The sequence below is a fragment of the Capra hircus genome, chromosome 4 (genome assembly GCF_001704415.2).
Source record: "Capra hircus breed San Clemente chromosome 4, ASM170441v1, whole genome shotgun sequence".
NCBI lineage: Eukaryota > Metazoa > Chordata > Mammalia > Artiodactyla > Bovidae > Capra > Capra hircus.
This window is the reverse complement of record NC_030811.1, coordinates 13009437-13030497: the sequence shown is the minus strand read 5'-3', so window position 1 is coordinate 13030497 and position 21061 is coordinate 13009437. Positions and strand designations below refer to the sequence as shown.

The following is a 21061-nucleotide window of genomic DNA, read 5'->3' as shown; positions in this document are numbered from 1 at the left end:
GTGCCTATGCACGTGCAATGTCTCAGCAAGACAGCCGGCATTGGGGGTGGTGGGTTTCCTCTCTAAGCTTAGACCAGACAGGGTAGGGTGAGTCCAGGTGGAGCTGTGAGTTCTATAGGACCCCAAGGTCTCCTCTAGACTAGTGACCAGCCAGCTTTCTTACAGCTGGACTTCCGGTTGCTCATGGTAGACTGAAGTCAGGAGACCATGTTTTAGAGTTCACTTGTACTCAGGACACTTGAAGGTTAGCTGACTTTCAGTTTCCTCATCTGTAGATTAGGCAAAATTTTCTGTGTGTCTCCAAAAGTCCATCCTGCTCATAAATCCAATATTTGTCTCTTACCCTTTCTTTCTCCCAAAATACATACAATTCTTGACATGTCTGCTACCATCAGTGTTACCAATCCTTTTTTTTTTCTTCATTTTTTATGTTGCCTTCTTTAATCTTTATTAGGACTCTTTGCAAATGCTATTATCCCCTTTCTGAAAATAAGAGGAAAAAAATGTTCAACTACATGATTTCTATAATTATGTTAAAATTAGTAAGATACGAAAAAGGCAGAACTAAAAGCTGGACAACGTTCTTGTAAGTCTGTGTTCTTCCTTCCTTCATCCATGCAATAAATCTTTGTTGAGGGCCAGCTAAGCTGCGGGAAGAAGGAATTGAACAGTTAACATGGCAGCATCTGTGTTTTCATGAAGCTCGTGGTCTGGCCCAGAAAATAGACACTACATGCAGAACTCCAAGTGTGAAAGAAGTAGTCAAGTGTCCTCTGGGCAGGAGAAGAGGACTCCAGGTCTCAGAGCCACACCTGTGAAGGCCTACGGGTGACAGGAAGGGGAGCTGAAGGCTCTGGAAGCCAGTGGGATGGGGGTGGTGGTGACCGACGAGGATGCTGCTGGAGGGAAGACAGAGGCCAGATTGTGGAGGGCATGCTCCCCATGTATATTTGGGTTTCACCCCAATACTTAGAGATTACTGAAGAAATTTACCAGAAGTGGGGCCTTTAATCACTCAGGCACTAAGGAGAGAATGCCTCGGAAAAAGGGCAAGAGAAGCTGTGTGGAGGCCAGCGGCCAGCTGCAGTGACCTGGGTGCGAGAGGGCAGCCGCATGGACCAGACTCTAGCAGTGGAGATGGAGAAAAGTGCACAGACTTGAGTGAGATTTCAGAGAAAGGATCCAGAGGAGTTAGTGCTCAATTAAATATGGGGAATGTCGGCCAGGAGGGAAACAAGAATTTTATTCTATCATGGAAAAATATTTACTGAGTGCTTAGTATGGGCCACGTATTATGTCCTGTTGTTCAGTTGCTAAGTCGTGTCTGACTCTTTGCAACCTCATCATGGACTGCAGCTTGCCAGGCCTCCCTGTCCCTTGATATCTCCTGGAGTTTGCTCAAGTTCATGTCCATTCAGTTGGTGATGCCATCCAACCATCTCATTCTCTGCTGGCCTACTCTCCTTTTGCCTTCAGTCTTTCCCAGCATCCAGGTCTTTCCCAGTGAGTCAGCTGTCCTAGGTATAGGCAATTGAGCAAAACAGATGTTGTTCTTGATCTTCTGAAGCTCATTGTTTGAGATTGATGATAAACTAAAATACACACATAACTACATAATTATAATTGCATAAGTGCTACAAAGGAGAAATAGAGTGAGCTCAGTACGCTTGCCTGGAAAATCCAATGGACGGAGGAGCCTGGTAGGCTCCATGGGGTCACTGAGGGTTGGACACAACTGAGCGACTTCACTTTCACTTTTCACTTTCATGCATTGGAGAAGGAAATGGCAACCTACTCCAGTGTTCTTGCCTGGAGAATCCCAGGGACAGAGGAGCCTGGTGGGCTGCTGTCTATGGGGTCGCACAGAGTCGGACACAACTGAAGTGGCTTAGCAGCAGCAGCAGCAGCAGCAACTAGATGATAAGTGCTACAAACAGGAGCAAAGTAACCCAGTTAGAGGGTTCAGTCAGTCAGTCAGTTCAGCCACTCAGTTGTGTCTGACTCTTTGTGACCCCATGGACTGCAGCACGCCAGGCTTCCCTGTCCATCACCAAACCCAGAGCTTACTCAAACTCATGTCCATTGAGTCATTGATGCCATCCAACCATCTCATCCTCTGTCGTCCCCTTCTCCTTCCGCCTTCAGTCTTTCCATCAGGGCCTTTTCCAATGAGTCAGTTCTCATGAGTCAGTTAGAGGGTTGGGGAAAACTTAAGAGGAAAAAATGTAGTCTCACAAATAACAGAAAAGGGTATGTGTAATGTCAAATTGGTGTCCACTGCAGTGTCAAATGTCAAATGCTGGCAAGAACCACCAAAAATAAGCATCCACAGAGTCTTGTTTAGAGTTAGCAAGTTGAAGATTGTAGGGGAGGTGAGCAAAGTGGTGCTGTTAAAGTTTGGTTGGAGGTAGGGGAGATGCAAGGATATGAGGAGAGTAGGTATGAAGAACTCCAAGTACATCTTGGGAAGAGAAGAAAGACACAAACATGCTTAAAGGCTGGTGGGATGGTTCTAACAGAAGGTGAAGGTGCTAGAGAATGAGCTAGCCACTGCATCAGATCCTGAGAAGGCAGCTATGGAAGATGGCATTAGAGATGAAGGTGCTCTGGCATAGTGAGAGGGGGAAGATGGACAGAGTGAAGTGTGGGTTGCTCTGAACTGCAAGAAACGGAAGCAATTCCTCTCTATCGGTTTGTAAATTCTTTGCAAAGTAGCAAAGAGAGGTGGGAAGATCAAAATATGACCAGTGATGAGATGAGTTCATGCTAGAGAGAAGGGGAGAGTAAGATGGTGAGGGGTCCCCAGTTTGATGGACCTCATTGAAGTGCGTACCCTTTGTATCACTCTCCTCGTCTAATCTCATCTGGTTCTCATCTAAGTCTAGTATCATTCCACTTTACTAAAGCTGTTCTATAATTGAAACACAATTTTGTTGTTGTTGTTTTTAATTAGTCACAGGCTTTGCTAGACACTCTGGAAAATAAGGTGAGTGAAATTCAGACCCTCTATAAAGGAGATTGGGCTTCCCTGGTGGCTCAGAGGTTAAAGCGTCTACCTGGAATGTGAGAGACCCAGGTTCAATCCCTGGGTTGGGAAGATCCCCTGGAGAAGGAAATGGCAACCTACTCCAGTTCTCTTGCCTGGAGAATCCCATGGAGGGAGGAGCCTGGTAGGCTACAGTCCATGGGGTCGCAGAGTTGGAGGTGACTGAGCGACTTCACTTTCACTTTCATAAAGGAGATTATACGGTGCTGTGGTATCTCAGACACCGGCCATAATGGCCAGACCTGTTTAAATCCCATCAGCAGTTTAAAAGGAGGATTCCCCTCCAGACACTGCTCCTCTGGGCTGTAAGATCTAGGGCGTGTCACTCACAGTGTTTGGGAGTTATACGGGCCTGAGTCACTCTTGGTGTCCAGAGAGTCGATGGGGAGACACCATGACGTCATACCATCTAGAGCTTAATGACCACTGGGGAATGCTGGGAGCTCTCTGACAGCGGTCTGGTGCCCTAACGTAATTGTTTTCACCTGTCTCCGTCACAAGCCTGCAGGCTCCATGAGGACATGGTCTTTGTTTGCCTCCTTTGCTACTGAATGCCCCACCCTTGAAAGGGTGACTTGGCAAATATTTATAAAATGAACAAATCAATGATAAATTTTATAGAAGCCATGGCTTACTTTGTGAAGGACTTTTTGTCTCAAAGAAAGACTGCAAATGGAACCAAAGAAATGCCCCATGCTTGTTCTTTATGGTCTGTCCCTCTGGATGAATAACAAATAAAGCGGAAGAGAGGGTGGAAACTTGGTTTCTTATTCCTCTTTAGGATTCAGTGCTGATGGAGGCGGAGGAGCCCCAGCACGGAGCCTCGACTCCCATCCCTGCCGGAGCAGAATTCCCTGTTATCTGGGCAGCTCCCATGAGGAGCAGCCAGACCCCTGCCTTGGAGCCTGCAGCCGAAGAGGGCAAGGACCCAGGGTGTCAGTGGGCTGAAGGCTGCACACTCTTGGAGACCCAGCAGAGACACGTGAGGGATGCGAATGACCGTGCAGCTGAGAGCATGACCTCTCTCCACAACGAAGCCTCTCCAGAGGTGGAGACTGACCAGGAAACCCTGACGGCTGAGGCCTGTAACGATACCCCCTCATGCCAGGAGGCCGGGCCCTGGAGCCTGGCAGACAGACAGGCAAGGACGCCAGCTTCCCTGGAGCTCCTGGCCTGCCCTGACCAAGGTGACTGTCTGGACACGGCCTCGTTATCCAGGGACCTGGGCAGCAGCGTGGAGGTAGACTTTAAACCAGAACTCACGTCTTTGATATTGGAAACGGGACAAGCAGAAGGGAAGCAGGAAACATCCTCCGACACCTGTGCCCAGACCAGACGCGGGCCTTCTTGTGATGACAATCACCCGGCTGAGACCAGCCGGCCCCCGGAGGACTCGGAGTGTGGACCTGCCAGGCAGGAAAGTCCAGGCCTTGTGTGTCTCCAGGGAACTGAGGGGCTGGAGGAAGGGGGACCTCAGGGAGAGGCTGCTGGCTCTTCTGGGCTTTCCGGGGCTTCAGAGCAGATAGGAGAGCAGGTTAAAGGTGCAGAGGAAGAAGAGATAGAGAAACAGCAGCAGATTCAAAATGACGTGGTACTCGCAGGTCAAGGAGAAAGAGAGGGGTGGTGCCGTGGGGAGGAGTTGGGGGATCTGAGTTATGGGGAGTGGGACTGGAGGACTTGGAGCCACGGGGATCCAGAAAAAGGGGAGCAGAAGGGGAGGGAGTTAACAGGGCCAGAGGAGAATGAGGTGGGTGCTCAGGATGGGGAGAATCGAAGCTCAGCAAGTAAGTCAGAGAAAGGAAGTGGAAAGCCGGAAGATCCGGGTGCAGAGCGGGAAGCCAAGGCTGCAGAGGGGCAGGAGGAGGAAGTGGGGTCACCGGAGGAGGAACCAGGGGGCAGGGAGGGGGACACACCGTGGGGAGGAGGAGAAGAGAGCTGCATAGGACAAGGAGAGCCTGAAGGTCCCACTGCGCTGGCTCTGGTCACCCCTGAGGTCTCTCCTCCCTGTGGCCTGTCTCTAGAGGCCTCTTCTCCCCCTACCAGGATCCTGGGGACTCAGACAGAGCCTGGAGCCGAGGTTCCATCCCCCGTAGCTCCGAGTCCTGCCCCAGAACCCACAGGATGCTCCCGCCAGCCCTTTTCTTTACCTGGTTCCTGTCCTGCTGAGGAGTCCCCAGACCCAGAAACTGCTCATCGCCACCAGCAAGAGGGCTCTGAGCTGGGGCAGGAGACCACATGTGGTGGGGGGGCGGAGGTAGTCTCTGCCTACAGTCTCTCCGCAACCCCTCCAAGGAGCCCAGAGGCAGCTACACCCAGTCCTCCTGAAGGGCCCCCTGGCACGGCTGCCACACCGCCGGCCCGTTCCCTAGCTGCCACTCCCAGGAGGGAGCCTCCTGTCCTTGCCAGTTCTCCAGAAACCTCCAGAGCCTCTCGCCTGACCGACAGTCCATCTCCCTGTGGGGCTCCTAAGACCCCCCCAGCAGCCCGCTACGGCTTCCCCTTGGCGGGCTGGGCTAGCCCCCCAGGGTCCCTGGGCAGCCCCACCGGAGCGGTCCAGCCCATGAGGAGCAACTCCTTCCCCGGGTCTCACGGGACAGAGCCAGCCCCGCACCTGGTAGGAATATCCCTGTCCTCCTCCCACTCAGAGTTGCCCCAGAGACCTCCCAAACCTGTCATCTATGGCTCTGTGCTCCCAAGAAGGGGCAGGAGAACTGTAAGGGACTGTGCCATCATTCCCGAAGCCTCAAGTTCACCACCTGCTCCGGGGCAGGATTTTGGAGAACCGGCTTCAAATCCAGCCACGGCCAGCAGCCCCCCCGACAGTCAGCCATGGGGCCCCACGAAGCACTGGGCCTTTGCCCCCGGGTCTCCTGCCTGCAGCTCCTCCCCAGCCCCTGGCACCCCCATAGACCTGACGATCCATGAACCTCCACCTCTGCCTCCCCCGGAGAGGAGGCACGTCCAACCCTCCACGGTGGAGCGAGACGGCCATCCCCCTACGGTGGTCCCCATGCTAAAGCGGTACAGCCATCCTCCACCACTCACCCTGGGTCCGGGGCCCCACTGCCCCCCCAGGGCCCCCCCAGCCCACATTCCCAACCCTGTGGTGGCAAGGGAGCACCGACCGCTGCCCTCCACGCCGGACGCGCCACTCCACACTCAGCACTCTGTCTCTCCCAGGCAGAGATACAACAAGCCATTACCCCCCACCCCCCATGCCCCCCAGGCCCACCACCCCCTTGTCTTGTCGAGCATCTCAAGGATCTACAAGCCTCTCCCTCCTGTCCCCATCCTGGATCCTCCTACTGAACCGCCCCCTCTGCCCCCAAAGTCCAAGGGGAGGGGCAGGAGCTCACAGGGAGGACTCGTGAACTCAGGGGATCAAGGCAGGCCGAGGCCTGATTGTCAAGAGTGGACCGTCTCCACCCCGCCTTCTGGAGGACGGGTCTCCTGGCCTCCAGCCACAGGCCGGTCAACCCACCCTTTGGCTTCCGTCGGCAGGTGTAAGAGTGATGCGCCCCCGGGCCTCGCTTTCAGTAACATGACGGCCCTCCTACACCCATCTTCCCCAACCACCCTATGGACTCCAGAGGTCCAGCGACCCACCTCTGAACCCGGGCTCTCAGAAGAGTCTGAAGCCCCTGCCAGAGGGTCTTGGAGAAGACCAGCCCCCCAGGAAGGAAGCAATGGCCTGAGGAAGTCAGAGGTAGGCCCAGCGAGGCAGCCGGAGAAATCGGGCCACATCCTCCTGGAGAAGGCATCGAGCTGGCCCCATCGACGGGAGCCGAGAAGGCCAGCGGAGGACGGCAGCGAGGCGGTGGCGGTCCCCGGTGAGGGGTCGAGTAAGCACAAGGACTGGCACCGACAGGGCCTGCGAAGACCCTCCATCCTCCCCGAGAGCCCTGTAGGTGAGTGCGGAGCCTGGCCCACGGCGAGCTCGCCTCAGAGCAGACTCTGTCCCGCTCTCCCCTCCTCACCCGCCCTCCGTCCTCCAGACTCCTGCTGGTCCCCCTGCTGGCTTCCCTCACCCACGTACCCAGCCCCAAGCAGAGGAGAGCCCTCTAGAGCGTCTCTGAGCTCACGGCGAGGCTCTTTCTTCTCCCCTTCCTTCTCTCTCACTCTACCGCGGTGTGTACTTTCATAGTGCATCTCTGTTTACCGACGTTGTTCTGGAACCTTCCCCCCCACAACCCCCCACCGCCGCTGCGTAGCTTCATTACCAATACTTGCTCGATGCCCTTCCGCTAGCAGAGAAGGCATCTGCTGCTTGTCCGGTTCGCACTCTGCCGCAATGGATGGGGATAGATCTGGTACCAGTGTCCTCAGATGCTTTTGACTTGGGCTCTTCCCTTTCTCACAGATGCCCAGTTGAACCTTGAACCTACCCCCCATGGCTACAACTCCCACTCTAGGTCTTAGGTTCCTTGACTCTGTCTGAACACCCCCTCGAAATCTCAGTTACTTTACCCGTTTTCCATTTTCAGACACAAGAGGTCCCGCCATGGAAGGATCCCCTGGCCTGTTGGACGCCATTGTTTTCCGGTGAGTCACCTTCTCTCCCAATGGGCACAGTTTTCTCTCTTTCCTAGGATACTGAGATTTTTATTAGCTGACAAAGGTGCTGAGACCGTGTCTTTTCCAGGCATAGGGAGGGGAAGGGACCAACACCAGGATTCCAGGATAGGGAGATCTTTCATCTACCTGGTTCTTGCAGCTGAATCCCAATCTCCCATCCATCTAGACCCTTTGGCCATGAACTAAACCCTGCTGTAAAATTTCAACCTGACATCCATAAGAGTGTTGAACTATGCAAAAGTGCGTCAGGCTACAGCTTGCCTCTCCAGAGGCTCTGGCCGTGATAGTCTGGCACGTGTCCCAGTGGTCAGAGATTATCTTATTTATAGTCACTTGGGGCTTCTCCGTGTCTGATGGTCAGCAAACACCATGGAGCCCTTCTTTATCCCACAGGGAGAAGAAGCCAAAGGAGGTGATGGGAAACTTTTCAAGACGGTGCTCCAAGCTCATCAACTCCTGTGAGTACCTTAAAACAGGCCTGTGGACCTGCGTGAGTGTTCTGCCTGAGCCAGAGAGGGGTTCGTGGTCATCAACGGTGGGACTTGGCCATCTGTAGGGAGAAATGCCAGGAGACCACAGGGCTTGGTGACCTATCTCAGAGCCTCAACTCCCCATCTCCCTAACTCCCTCCCTCTCCTGCACTTCTTCACCCCTGTAGCCCAGCTGCTTTACCAGGAGTACAGTGATGTGTTTCTGAACAAGGAGATTCAGAGCCAGCAGCGGTTGGACAGCCTGACGGAGGCACCGGGGCCCATCTCGCCCCGGCAGCCCCGAAAGGCCCTGGTCTCCTCGGAGTCCTACCTGCATCGCCTCTCCATGGCCTCCAGCGGCTCGCTGTGGCAGGAGATCCCCGTGGTGCGCAACAGCACCGTGCTGCTCTCCATGACCCATGAAGACCAGAAGCTCCAGGAGGTACCACCAGGCGGGGTGGGGCAGGGGCTGCGGAAGGGAAAGCGGGGTCTCCTCTGTTCACGCCTGTCTCCTACTCAGCACCCCCACCCCCACCACCACCGCGAGCGGGCTGTCCCTACCACACTCACCACCACGACACCGGGTCACCCCCAGCTTGCTGGGTTCAAGTTGCTCTGTGAACATCACCACTCTCCCTCCTATCTACCTCCTCCTCGCTCCATCAACCATTCACTGCTCCGTGCTATTGGTCTGAGCTCATACAAAGTGACCGTGCCCCTGAATTTGATGGGAGGAGTATACACTCAATCTCATTAGTCTAGCTTCACGCTAGACTTAAATTTCCCTCTTCAACCAAAGGTTCAGCCTACACTGAAGTTTTCCTCTTCAACCAAGACGCATGCAGGGGCTTTTTGGTATTCCCTTGGTGAGTGGCCCTTGCAGCTGTTCTGTGGTTCATGGGTCTCAAAGAGGCTTTTGAATGACCATCAGGCTCTGCTTGGTCCTTCCTTCCAATAGCAAGACTACAGTAAAGGCTGTTGGTCTCATGTTAAGTTACTATCATTAATATATTTTACATGGAGCATTTATCTTAAAAATCAATCTAAAGTATGGGTTAAATCTTTCTTCCTGGAAAGACGATATGGCACATTGGAAAGGCATTATGGAACAATGTTTAAGCATTAGGTTCTGGCTTAAATGACCTGGACCCACTTTAATCTTTGCTAGCTATTTAACTTGGGCCAAATTACTGAGCTGGCCAAAAAGTTCATTCAGGATTTTCCATAAGATGTTATGGAAAAGTCCAAATAAACGTTTTGGCTAGCCCAGTACTTGATCTTTCCAAGCTTCTGTTTCATTTGTAAAAACTTGGTTGCAAAGAATTCCTGGGAGAATCAGAAAAAGATAAATTCTATTTACAGTATTTATAGCAGTATAATTTACAATGGCCAAGATATGGAAGCAACCTATAAGTCCATTAACAAATGAAGGGCTAAAGAAGATGTGGTGTGTGTACAAACAGACTCACAGACATAGAAAACTAATTTATAGTTACCAAGAAAGAGTATGAATTAGGAGCTTCGGTTCGGTAGATGCACACTACTATATATAAAATTATAAACAAGGACTAACTGTGTATCGGGGACTATATTCAATATTTTGTAATAACCTATAATGGAAAAGAATCTGTAAAAGAATAGATAGGTGTGTATGCATATGTATGTATCAATCAATTCAGTTCAGTCGCTCAGTCGTGTCCAGCTCTTTGCAACCCCATGGACTGCAGCATGCCATGCCTCCCTGTCCATCATCAACTCCTGGAGTTCACTCAAACTCATGTCCATTGAGTTGGTGATGCCATCCAACCATCTCATCCTCTGTCATCCCCTTCTCCTCCTGCCCCCAATCCCTCCCAGCATCAGGGTCTTTTCAAATGAGTCAGTTCTTCACATCAGGTGGCCAAAGTATTGGAGTTTCAGCTTCACCACCAGTCCTTCCAATGAACACCCAGGACTGATCTCCTTTAGGATGGACTGGTTGGATCTCCTTGCAGTTCAAGGGACTCTCAAGAGTCTTCTCCAACACCACAGTTCAAAAGTATCAATATTTCAGCACTCAGCTTTCTTTATAGTCCAACTCTCACATCCATACATGACTACTGGAAAAATCATAGCCTTGACTAGACGGACCTTTGTTGGCAAAGTAATGTCTCTACTTTATAATATGCTGTCTAGGTTGGTCATAACTTTCCTTCCAAGGAATAAGTGTCTTTTAATTTCATGGCTGCAGTCATAATCTGCAGTGATTTTCAAGACCAGAAAAATAAAGTCAGCTGCTGTTTCCACTGTTTCCCCATCTATTTGCCATAAAGTGATGGGACCCGATGCCATGATCTTAGTTTTCTCAATGTTGAGCTTTAAGCCAACATTTTCACTCTTCTCTCTCACTTTCATCAAGAGTCTCTTTAGCTCCTCTTCACTTTCTGCCATAAGGGTGGTGTCATCTGCATATCTGAGGTTATTGATATTTCTCCTGGCAGTCTTGATTCCAGCTTGCGCTTCTTCCAGTCCAGCATTTCTCATGATGTACTCTGCATAGAAGTTAAATAAGCAGGGTGACAATATACAGCCTTGACGTACTCCTTTTTCTATTTGGAACCAGTCTGTTGTTCCATGTCCAGTTCTAACTGATGCTTCCTGACCTGCATACAGATTTCTCAAGAGGCAGGTCAGGTGGTCTGGTATTCCCATCTCTTTCAGAATTTTCCACAATTTATTGTGATCCACACAGTCAAAGGCTTTGGCATAGTCAATAAAGCAGAAATATGTATGTATGTATGTATGTATTTTGCATGTGTATCTATCTGTGTGTAACTGAATTCTGTACTCTGCTATACACTTGAAACATTGTAAATCAACTATACTTCAATTGAAAAATAATTTTTAAAAAGTTCCTAGTGCATAGTAATCGGTCAAAAAATGTCACTTTTTTAAATTGAAGTATAGATGATTTACAGTATTATGTTAGTGGTTCAGTATTTTTATAGGTTATTTTTTATTTAAAGTTATTAGAAAGTAATGGCTATATTTCCTTGCGCTGTGCAATATATCCTGTTGCTTATTTATTTTATACATAATAGTATTTACCTCTTAATCTCAAACCCTTATCTTGTTCTTCTCCTCTTCCTTATCCCCACTGGTGATCCTAGTTGTTCTCATATATGTGAGTCTGTTTCTCTTTTATTATATACATTTGTTTCTTTTATTTTTAGGGTCCACATACAGTAGTCTATAGAACATAGACTATTTGTTTTTCTCTTTCTAACTTATTCCACTAAGCATCATACTCTCTAGGTCCATCCATGTAGTTGGAAATGGCATGATTTCATTATTTTTATGACCAAGTAATATTCCATTGTGCGTGTGTATGTGTGTGTGTGTGTGTATGCGCGTGTGTGTGTATGCGTGTGTGTGTGTATGTGTGTGTGTGTGTGTGTATTTGTATGTATGTGTACTACAGCTTCTTTATCCATTCATCTGTTGATAGACAACTATCAGCAACTTAGGTTGCTTCAATATCTTGGCTCTTGTAAATAGAGCTGGTATGAACATTGGGGTACATTAATCTTTTTGAATTAGTGTTTTCATTTTCTTTGATATATACCCAGGAGTGGAATTCTCGAATCATGTGTTAGTTCTATTTTTAGTTTTTTGAGATACTACCATAATGTTTTCCATAGTGACTGCCCCTATTTACAATCTCACCAACACTGTGCTAGGATCCTCTTTTCTTCAAATTTTTGCCAATAATTATCATTTGTAGACCTTTAGATGATGGCCATTTGACAGGTGTGAGGTGATTTCTTACAATTTTGGTTGCCATTCTCTGATGATTAGCAGTGTTAAGCATTTCTTCATGTGCCTATTGGCTATCTGTATATTTTCTTTGGAGAAATGTCTGTTCAGGTCATCTGTCTATTTTTTAATCAGGTTGTTTGCTTTTTTGTATTGAGTTTTATGAGCTGTTTATATACGTTGGGTGTTAAGCCATTATCAATCACATACTTTGCATTAGGTTGTCTTTTTGTTTGTCAGTGGTTTCCTTTGCTATGCAAAAGCTTTTAGGTTTAATTAGGCCTCGTTTATTTATCTTTGCTTTTATTTATTTTGCCTTAGGTGACAGATCCAAAAACATGTTGCTACAATTTATGTCCAAAAGTGTTCTGCCTATGTTTTTAAGGCATTTTATGGTTTCTGGCCTTACATTTAGGTCTTTAATTCATTTTGAGTTGGTATATAATGTAATCCCTATCAAGAGACCCATGACATTTTTCACAGAACTAAAACAAATAACCCTGAAATTTATGTGGAACCACAGAAGACCCCAAATTGCAAAGGAATTTTGAGGAAAAAAGAATAAGCTAGAGGTGTCATGCTCCTTGATTTCAGACTATACTGCAAAGTTTCAGTAATCAGTATTAAGCTGGCACTAAAACAGATACATAGATCAGTGTAGCAGAGTAGAGAGCCCAGAAATGCGTGCATCCACTTATGGCCTATTTGTTGTTGTTGTTCAGCTGCTCAGTTGTGTTGGACTCTTTATGACCCCATGGACTGCGCACCCCAGGCTTCCCTGTCCTTCACTATCTCCCTGAGTTTGCTCAAACTCATGTCCATTGAGTCGGTGATGCCATCCAACCATCTCATCCTGTTTTCCCCTTCTCCTCCTGCCCTCAGTCTTTCCCAGCATCAGGGTCTTTTCCAATGAGTTGGCTCTTCGCATCAGGTAGCCAAAGTATTGGATCTTCAGCTTCAGTGTCAGTCCTTCCAATGAATACTCAGGACTGTTTCCCTTTAGGATTGACTGGTTTGATCTTCTTGCTGTCTAAGGGACTCTCAAGTGTTCTCCAACACCACAGTTCAAAAGCATCTATTCCTCAGCGCCCAACCTTCTTTATGGTCCAGCTCTCACATCCATACATGACTGTTGGAGAAACCATACCTTTGACTAGACGGACCTTTGTCAGCAAAGTGACGTCTCTGCTGCTGTCTGCCTTTGTCATAGGTTTTCTCCCAAGGAGCAAGCACCTTTGAATTTCATGGCTGCAGTCATCATCTGCAGTCATTTTGGAGCCCAAGAAAATAAAGTCTGTCACTGTTTTCCTTTATTTTATGGTCTATTAATCTATGACAAAGGAGGCAAGTCTATGTAATGGAGTTAAAGACATAAGTGGTGTCTTCATAAGTGGTGCTAAGAAAACTGTACTGCTCCATGTAAAAGAATGAGGTTGAAACATTTCCTGACACTATATACAAAATATTTACTATTTAGTTTCAAGTCAAACTGAGCTGAGTTTGAGTCCTATATTTACCATTTACTAGCAGTGTAACCTGAAGTTATATAACTTGACTAAATCTGTTTCCTCATCTAAAAATCAAGGATGATAATGACCACTTTTCAGAGTTGCTGTGTGTTTTGAATGAAACAACTCTCATATAACTTTGAGCATGGTGTCTGGTACATTGTTATTGTTTAGTCACCAAGTTGTATCCAACTCTTTGCAAGTCCATGGACTGTAGCCTGCCAGGCTCCTCTGTCCATGGGGTTTCCCAGGGAAGAATACTGGAATGTTCCTTTTCCAGAGGATTGTCCCAACACAGGGATTGAAACCCGCATCTCCTGCATTGGCAGGTGGGTTCTTAACCCGGGAGACACCAGGGAAGCCCACCTGGTGCATAGTTTGATACATGTTAGTACCATACTCTTCCCCCTTTTCAGAAGTGGGAAGGAGTAAAATTCTGGCTGTAAGGACTTATAATAGCAGTGCTTTCACCAAGCTAAATAGATAAAAATTTTTAGGTTTTTTGAAGCTCAGACCTGAGCGCCTTATGCTGACCTCAACTTTTAAAGCATGTGGGAGATATTTAGAAAATCACTAGTCTGCGCATATTTATGGACCAGTGAGTGGGCAGGTGATATGAACCCTATAGCTCTTTCACCAACACCGGAATTTAAGGAAGTCTGCCAGCATTCCTGGGCCAGCGCTGGTCTCACAGTTCTGAGAAGAAAAGCCTCTGTGCTTATACACATACCTTCCTTTCCTGAATTAGCACTTCTGGGAAAAGGGGCTTTCACTGACTGCATTTTTTTTGACTGTCACAACATTTTTTTGTGTGAGGAGGGGGGTCACTGTATCAACACAGACAAGAAACCTGAGGTTCAGAGAGGTTAAATGAGCCACCCAAAGTCATATAATGAGTGGATATTTGAGCCAGGATGCAGGTGAAGTGCTGTGTGTGAGTGGCCTCCAGCCATGTCATTAGTTATCCACGTCATCTCCCAGGTGTGTGCCTGCCCTTTCTCTTTTCTGTCCATGCATCTGTCTTGAAGCTGCATGCTTGGGTGATGAACTTGACCAGCCCAACTAGAGAACAGGGCTGTGAGTCATTGTGCTTCCTGCTGGAACTTCCCAACAATTGGGCTGTTTCCATTAAACCACAATTGCACCATCTAAACCTCAAATATCCTGCTTCCTTCCACGGTTCCTCAAACCCCAAATTACCTTCATCGCCTAAATCTATTCCTCTTCCAGAGATCTCTATCTAGTTCATTTAGGAACTTTATCACTCACCCAGTTGAAGTGTGTTAGTCTCTCAGTCATGTCCTACTCTTGGCAACCCCATGGACTGTAGGCCGCCAGGCTCCTCTGTCCATGGGACTTCCCAGACAAGAATACTGGAGTGGGTAGCCCTTTCCTTCTCCAGGGGATCTTCCTGAGCCAGGGCTCAAACCCAGGTCTCCTACATTGAAGAGAGATTCTTTACCCTCTGAGCCCCCAGGGAGGCGCCAGTTACCAAACTCAAAAACAGGCATTAGCTGTGACTCATCTTGTTCTTTCAGCCTCTATTTCTAGCAGATAACCAAGCGCTTCCAAATCTCCCTCCTGCATCATTATGAAATTGGCGTATATCTCTCACCATCCTCATGGCTCTTTAGGCCTTCTTCTCTCCTCTGGAATTACTATCACGGTTTCCTCGTGTGTCTTTCTTGCCCCTTCTGATCTTTTCTCCATGGTGTGCTCAGATATATCTTTATATAAAACAAATTAGACCAAGTTATCCCCTACATAAAGGCTCTTTTCATTTCCCCATTGTCATGTCTTACCTCGTTTAGACAATCCTCAGACCTCCTCACTGTTTGCCTCTCCAGCGTCCTCTCCTTTGATACCCTTGCTTTCAATGATACTCAGTGTATCTGAGTTTCCTGAAAGCTTCATTTTCTCTTCCACCTGAGAGTCTGCACATGTCTTTCACTCAGCTTCAAATGTTCTGTCTCCTGAGATCAGGTTGGATTCTGGTATTAACTATGAACTCTAATAGGATGTGTCGTGTGTCCCGCTCTATCTCTAAAATATTACGCAGTGGCTAACATGTGCCAGGGATTCAATAAATGTTTCTAATCAGTCTTCCTCCTCCCTAACCTCGTAGGCCAAATTTGAGCTGATTGTGTCAGAGGCTTCCTACCTGCGCAGTTTGCATATAGCTGTGGATCATTTCCAACATTCAGAGCAGCTCCGGGCCACCCTTTCCAACCAGGATCACCAATGGCTCTTCTCTCGTTTGCAGGATGTGCGTGACGTCAGCACCATGTGAGCGTCCCCTTCTCCCAGAGACCACTCACTCAGCCTCGCACTCTTAGCCTGTAAACCTCTCGTTGGGTTTTTCCACTTTCAGAGCCCTCTCATTGCTCCCTGCATGATTCCCAGAGGCTGTAGGGATAAGGAGAGCAAGGAGAGGAGGAGCGCAGGTGGATGGGAACATTAATGGATAAATGAATGAGAAATGCTTCCTGGATGGAGGTTTTGGATGTCTTGGGGGCGTGCACAGCATTGGAGGTGAGGCGCCTGCGTATTCAGTCATGTCCAACTCTCTGCGATCCCATGGATTGTAGCCCACCAGGCTCCTCCATGCATGGGATTTCCCAGGCAAGAATACTGGAGTGGGTAACCATTCCCTTCTCCAGGAGATGAGGTGGGAAACAGCTGATGATCAGAAAACCAGAACAAGATAAAAAGAAGGACAAGACATGGACTATTAGAACCGGAGACTTAGATCAGGGGCAGAGTAGCGGCAGAGAGAACCCTGGTGCGTGACAAGGACTCTAGAGCTAACAGTCAGTAGACGTTATTGACTAATGGAGAGAAGAAGTTCCAACCTCAAGCTACAGGAGGGGGTCAGCCGACTCCTCACTTGAGACCCACAGGTCTCACGAGACATGTTTCAACTCTGTGCAGGTTCCTTTCTGACCTGGAAGAGAACTTTGAGAACAACATCTTCACCTTCCAAGTGTGTGATGTGGTCCTGAACCACGCCCCCAACTTCCGCCGGGTCTACCTGCCTTACGTCACCAACCAGACCTACCAGGAACGCACCTTCCAAAGCCTGCTGTGAGACCTGATCTCCCATTCGGTCCCCACGTGGGCCCTGCAGTGACCCCCAGTAGCCAGCCCAGCTTCCCCCTCACCACCCGCTCCGAGAGCACATGCTCTCGTGCCTGCCCTGCGGTTGCCACCCCCGCCCGACTTCCAGGATACCCTCAGCCATCCCCCTTGGGGCTCCTCTGCATTGGATCCCCACTGGTCTTTACCTGCAGACGTTCCAGTGAGCCCCTACACCCCACACCTTCACTGCGTCCCCCATATGCCCTGTGCCCCTCCTCACCCGAGGCTCCCTGCCCTGCAGGAACAGCAACAGCAGTTTCCGAGAGGTCCTGGAGAAGCTGGAGAGCGCCCCCATCTGCCAGCGCCTTTCCCTCAAGTCCTTCCTGATTCTGCCTTTCCAGCGCATCACTCGTCTCAAGCTCCTGCTCCAGGTACTGCAAATGCCCCCTTCAGCCCGCTCCCCTGAACCAAAACGCCAGTCCCTCCTTGTGCCACGTCCCACGCTCGCTGGATAGTGAGCCGTCTCCCCACAGCCCCCACCCTCCTTTCCCAGAAAGGTTGGCTGCTACAGCTTGGTTCCTGACCGTCTCCATTGACCTCTTCCTCCTCTTTGCCCATCCCTCTCTCCACCTGCCTCCTGCCTACGCCTTGTTCTGTAGAACATTCTGAAGAGAACACAGCCTGGCTCCGCAGAGGAAGCAGAGGCCACAAAAGCGCACCACGCCCTGGAGGAGGTAGGCAGCCACCATCCCTGCTCGGACCCCCTGATTGTCCTTCACAGAGAAGTCTGCCCCTGCCCCGGCCCATGACATCAGGAGGCATAGGTCCTGGCCAATGTGATCGCTCAGCTGCCTCACTGCACCCACCAAACCTCCAAGCATTTCGTGCCTGCCAGCTGCAAGGACCCTCCACACCAAGGGACGATCCCCAGATTACATCTTCCTTTGACGCAGCCAGGAATGTTCTAGCAGGTCTCCACAAAGTAGACCATCATCCTTGTGCTGTCTTTGCTCGGTTCTAGGCCAGCAGAACGATGAGAGCTATCACAGCCAGTTTCCAGATTTCTTGCAAGGGACTTCAAGCCAAAGCCTCTTAACATGGTTCTCTTCCTCTCTCCTTGCCCTGCTAAATACACAGCTGATCCGAGACTGCAATAACAACGTCCAGAGGATGCGACGGACGGAGGAGCTGATCTACCTGAGCCAGAAGATTGAGTTTGAGTGCAAAGTAAGTTCGTCCCTCGGGTCCCCATGTGTCACCTTCTAACACAGAACCAGTCTCGCTCACAGTATCCCAGCCTCTAAGCTCCTTGGTGCACACTTTCTCTTCTGCTCTATTTCTGGAATACCCACATGCCTACTTCTTTCTTTTTATATGTATAATTTATTGATTTTTAATTGAAGGATAATTGCTTTACAATATTGTGCTGGTTTCTGCCAAACATCAGCAAGAATCATGCCATAGGTATACATATGTTCCCTCCCTCTTCATTCTCCCTCCCCATCCCACTCTTCTAGGTTTGTACGGAGCCCTGGTTTGAGTTCCCTGAGTCACACAGCAAACTTCAATCTCCGTGATATATTGTTGAGGGGAAAAGGGAAGATGCAGCTGTATATGTATTGTAGTTTCTTACTTTTGGTGAAAAAGTAGGATAAAAAGCTATATGTATTTGCTTGTGTATTCATAAAGAAACTCTGGAAAGATACCTAAGAAATAAGGAACAGTGGTTACCTGACGCAGAGAGAGTACCTTTGAGACCTGGGCAGATGAGAGAGAACTTATCAATGTATACCTTTATGAAGATATACTTTCGGTAGTTGAATTATTCAATATTTTATCACGTCTCCATCTAGTCTAACCAAGGCAATATAAAATTGAATCCAGATATAGTGCTAAAATCTGGCATCCAAATCCAGATTTAAAATTGACATTCCATGTTCAAATTTCGATTCAGATACTATCCTTACCTCCCCAGAGGAGAGGGAAAATCCCTCGTCCACATGTTCATCGGTGTCCAGCACCCTTAACATTATGCAGGCTCCAGGCAGACCCCACTGAGATCTCTGTATTCTCATCCACATCTGTTTCTGACTGCTCCTCTCATGTCTCAGGTTATAATCAAAGAAAGAACAGACGTCAGAAGCACCCTGAACCTTTAACTTCTACGAGACACATCATATACTGGTCTCAGCTCTGGGGCATTGTCCACCCGTCCCAGTCAGATTCTCCCATCTCTTCTTCAGTTCTAGCTTCTACAGCTGAGCGATCTCATGGGGACATGGGAGCCACCCAGCGGTAGTCAGGAGACAGCGGTAGTCAGATGTTTCAGAGAGAAGCAGAGTTTAAGTGGATGGGGTGTGAGCAAGAAGGAAGATGTGAAGGGATCACTGTCGGTGGTGGGACTTCAGAGGAAGAGGCCAGATGAAGAGGGCCGGCCTGGGAGAAAGCCTCACGCATGTCCTGTGTGTGACGCCACCTTCTTTCTCTTCCCGGCTCCATATAGATATTCCCGCTCATTTCACAGTCACGCTGGCTGGTGAAGAGTGGGGAGCTGACAGCCCTGGAGTTCAGCGTCTCCCAGGCTCTGCGGAGGAAGCTGACCACTCGCCCAGTGCACCTGCACCTCTTCAACGACTGTCTGTTGCTGTCTCGGCCCCGAGAGTCAGTGACTGGGATGGGAGGCCAGAACATGAGGGGGAAGTGGGATGAGGCGAGAGGGAAGGACTAAAGGGGACAGAGAAGGGTCCTGGTCCTATAGAGGAACCTTCTCAACGGCTTCCCCCATGGAGTCCACGTCATGACTTAGAGAAGAGGAAAAAAGATCCAAAGCCAAAGAGGGGAATCCCACTGAATTACATCCTGAGATCACCCGGCAGGACCTCGACCATGTTATATAGACAGGACAAAATGCAGCATATTAGCCTATGTCACTTTTTTGAATAAGTCTATGTTGTCTCTGGGCTTCCCTGGTGGCTTGTATGGTAAAGAATCTGCCTGCAATGCAGGAGACCTGGGTTCGATCCCTGGGCCGGTAAAATTCCCTGGAGAAGGAAATGGCAACCCACTCCAGTATTCTTGCCTGGAGAATCCTCATGGACAGGGGAGCCTGGTGGGCTACAGTCCATAGGGTCACAAAGAGTCAGACACGACTGAGCAACTAACACATATTCTGGGCTGGGCTCAGCCTACTAGCTTAGCGATACTGAGCCAGTTCCAGATCCTAACTCTTTGGTCCTTAGAAACTTTATATTGGTTCTGTTTCTGCAACTTGTTATAGCGGTGAGCATCCATTGCCCTGGCTACGTGGTTTGCCAAGCCATTGACAGGTCCCTTCCAGGGGCATACTGACACCATCTTACCATGAGAAGACAAGTATTTACAGGCTGAACATGCTAAGGACAGGGATTTTGAATTGTAGAGATAAGCGGGTGGATGAAGTCCGAGCACCCCAGCATCAGGCTGAAAAGCCTTGTGTTTTGCAGGGGTAGCCGATTCCTGGTATTCGACCATGCTCCCTTCTCTGCCGTCCGTGGGGAAAAGTGTGAAATGAAGCTGCATGGAGCTCACAAAAACCTCTTCCGACTCTTCCTGCGGCACAACGCCCAGGGCTCCCAGGCCGAGTTCCTCCTCCGCACAGAGACCCAGTGAGATGGGGCTGCTCAGGGGAGCTATGGGGAGGGTGGGAAGACAGCCAGGCAAGGAAGAGGGACCAGGGCAGAAAACATGTCCAGGGAGCATCCACAGACCAGCCTAAACCCAGACTCCTAGAGCTGATAGATGACTTTGAGGAGCCTGGGGGTAGGAGAAGGTGTAAAGTCGCTGTTACCATCAAGGCTTAGCATCTGTTATGCTAAGAAGGACAAAGTGCATAATTGGTTTACTGACATCCATGACTGAATGTGTATGAGCCAGCAATTCCTCAGTGCTCAAGGCTGGAGGGCATATGCGTGAATAAGCCATGAATTAGATAAGCACTGGGTGCCTTTAGCTTTCTTTGCTCCCATCTTCCCACCCAGTCCTCTACTGAACAGAAATCCATAGTGTTGAGAACTGTGATTGGCTCATCTCTTTAATAATAATAATATTAATAAAATATATTCACATACGCATACAGTGTAAAGAGTATTCAAAATAATGTCTAAAAGTCTGGTACTCAGTACCTACCATAATGAACAGTTGCAGCTATTACAGCTGTTACAGAAGATATAAGAAACCTCCTCTTTGAAAAGTTTGACCTGACACCTAATGGTCTGAGCGTCCTCACGTTGTAGATGCTTAACGATTTTGTCCCATTGGAAGACCCTTCAGGGTAGGATCAGTAATGCCTGCCCTCACTTAAAGGACAGAGGGGCTGTACAGGTGCAAAATATCACCAAAGTCAGGTCATTGGATACAGACTCACATTCTTTGTCTAGTGCTTTGGGTAGCGTCTTCCTGGAACAGTGATAGTCTCAGCTGTCAGTTACTCCAGCATGGTTGGAGGCAGAGGCTCAGATAATACAGAAACCTTCAGATAATTACAGAATTCGGCTTGGATCATACTGGGTTGGCCAAAAAGTTCATTTGGAGTTTTCTATAACATCGTATGG

The 21061-nt window shown here is 48.8% G+C and overlaps 1 protein-coding gene across 1 annotated transcript in view; it reads left to right on the top strand.

The window, feature by feature from the left end:
• The window catches only part of ARHGEF5 (Rho guanine nucleotide exchange factor 5), a 29938-nt gene that overhangs the window by 3583 nt on the left and 5294 nt on the right, over positions 1–21061 (top strand). Inside the window, exons 2-12 of the mRNA XM_018046831.1 lie at positions 3828–6954; positions 7531–7588; positions 8015–8079; positions 8280–8533; positions 15520–15680; positions 16326–16478; positions 16774–16903; positions 17132–17206; positions 17610–17699; positions 18976–19133; positions 19955–20116. Of these exons, the coding sequence (XP_017902320.1) occupies positions 3840–6954; positions 7531–7588; positions 8015–8079; positions 8280–8533; positions 15520–15680; positions 16326–16478; positions 16774–16903; positions 17132–17206; positions 17610–17699; positions 18976–19133; positions 19955–20116 (4421 nt within the window). The 5' untranslated portion in view covers positions 3828–3839. The remainder of the gene's footprint in view (positions 1–3827; positions 6955–7530; positions 7589–8014; positions 8080–8279; positions 8534–15519; positions 15681–16325; positions 16479–16773; positions 16904–17131; positions 17207–17609; positions 17700–18975; positions 19134–19954; positions 20117–21061) is intronic.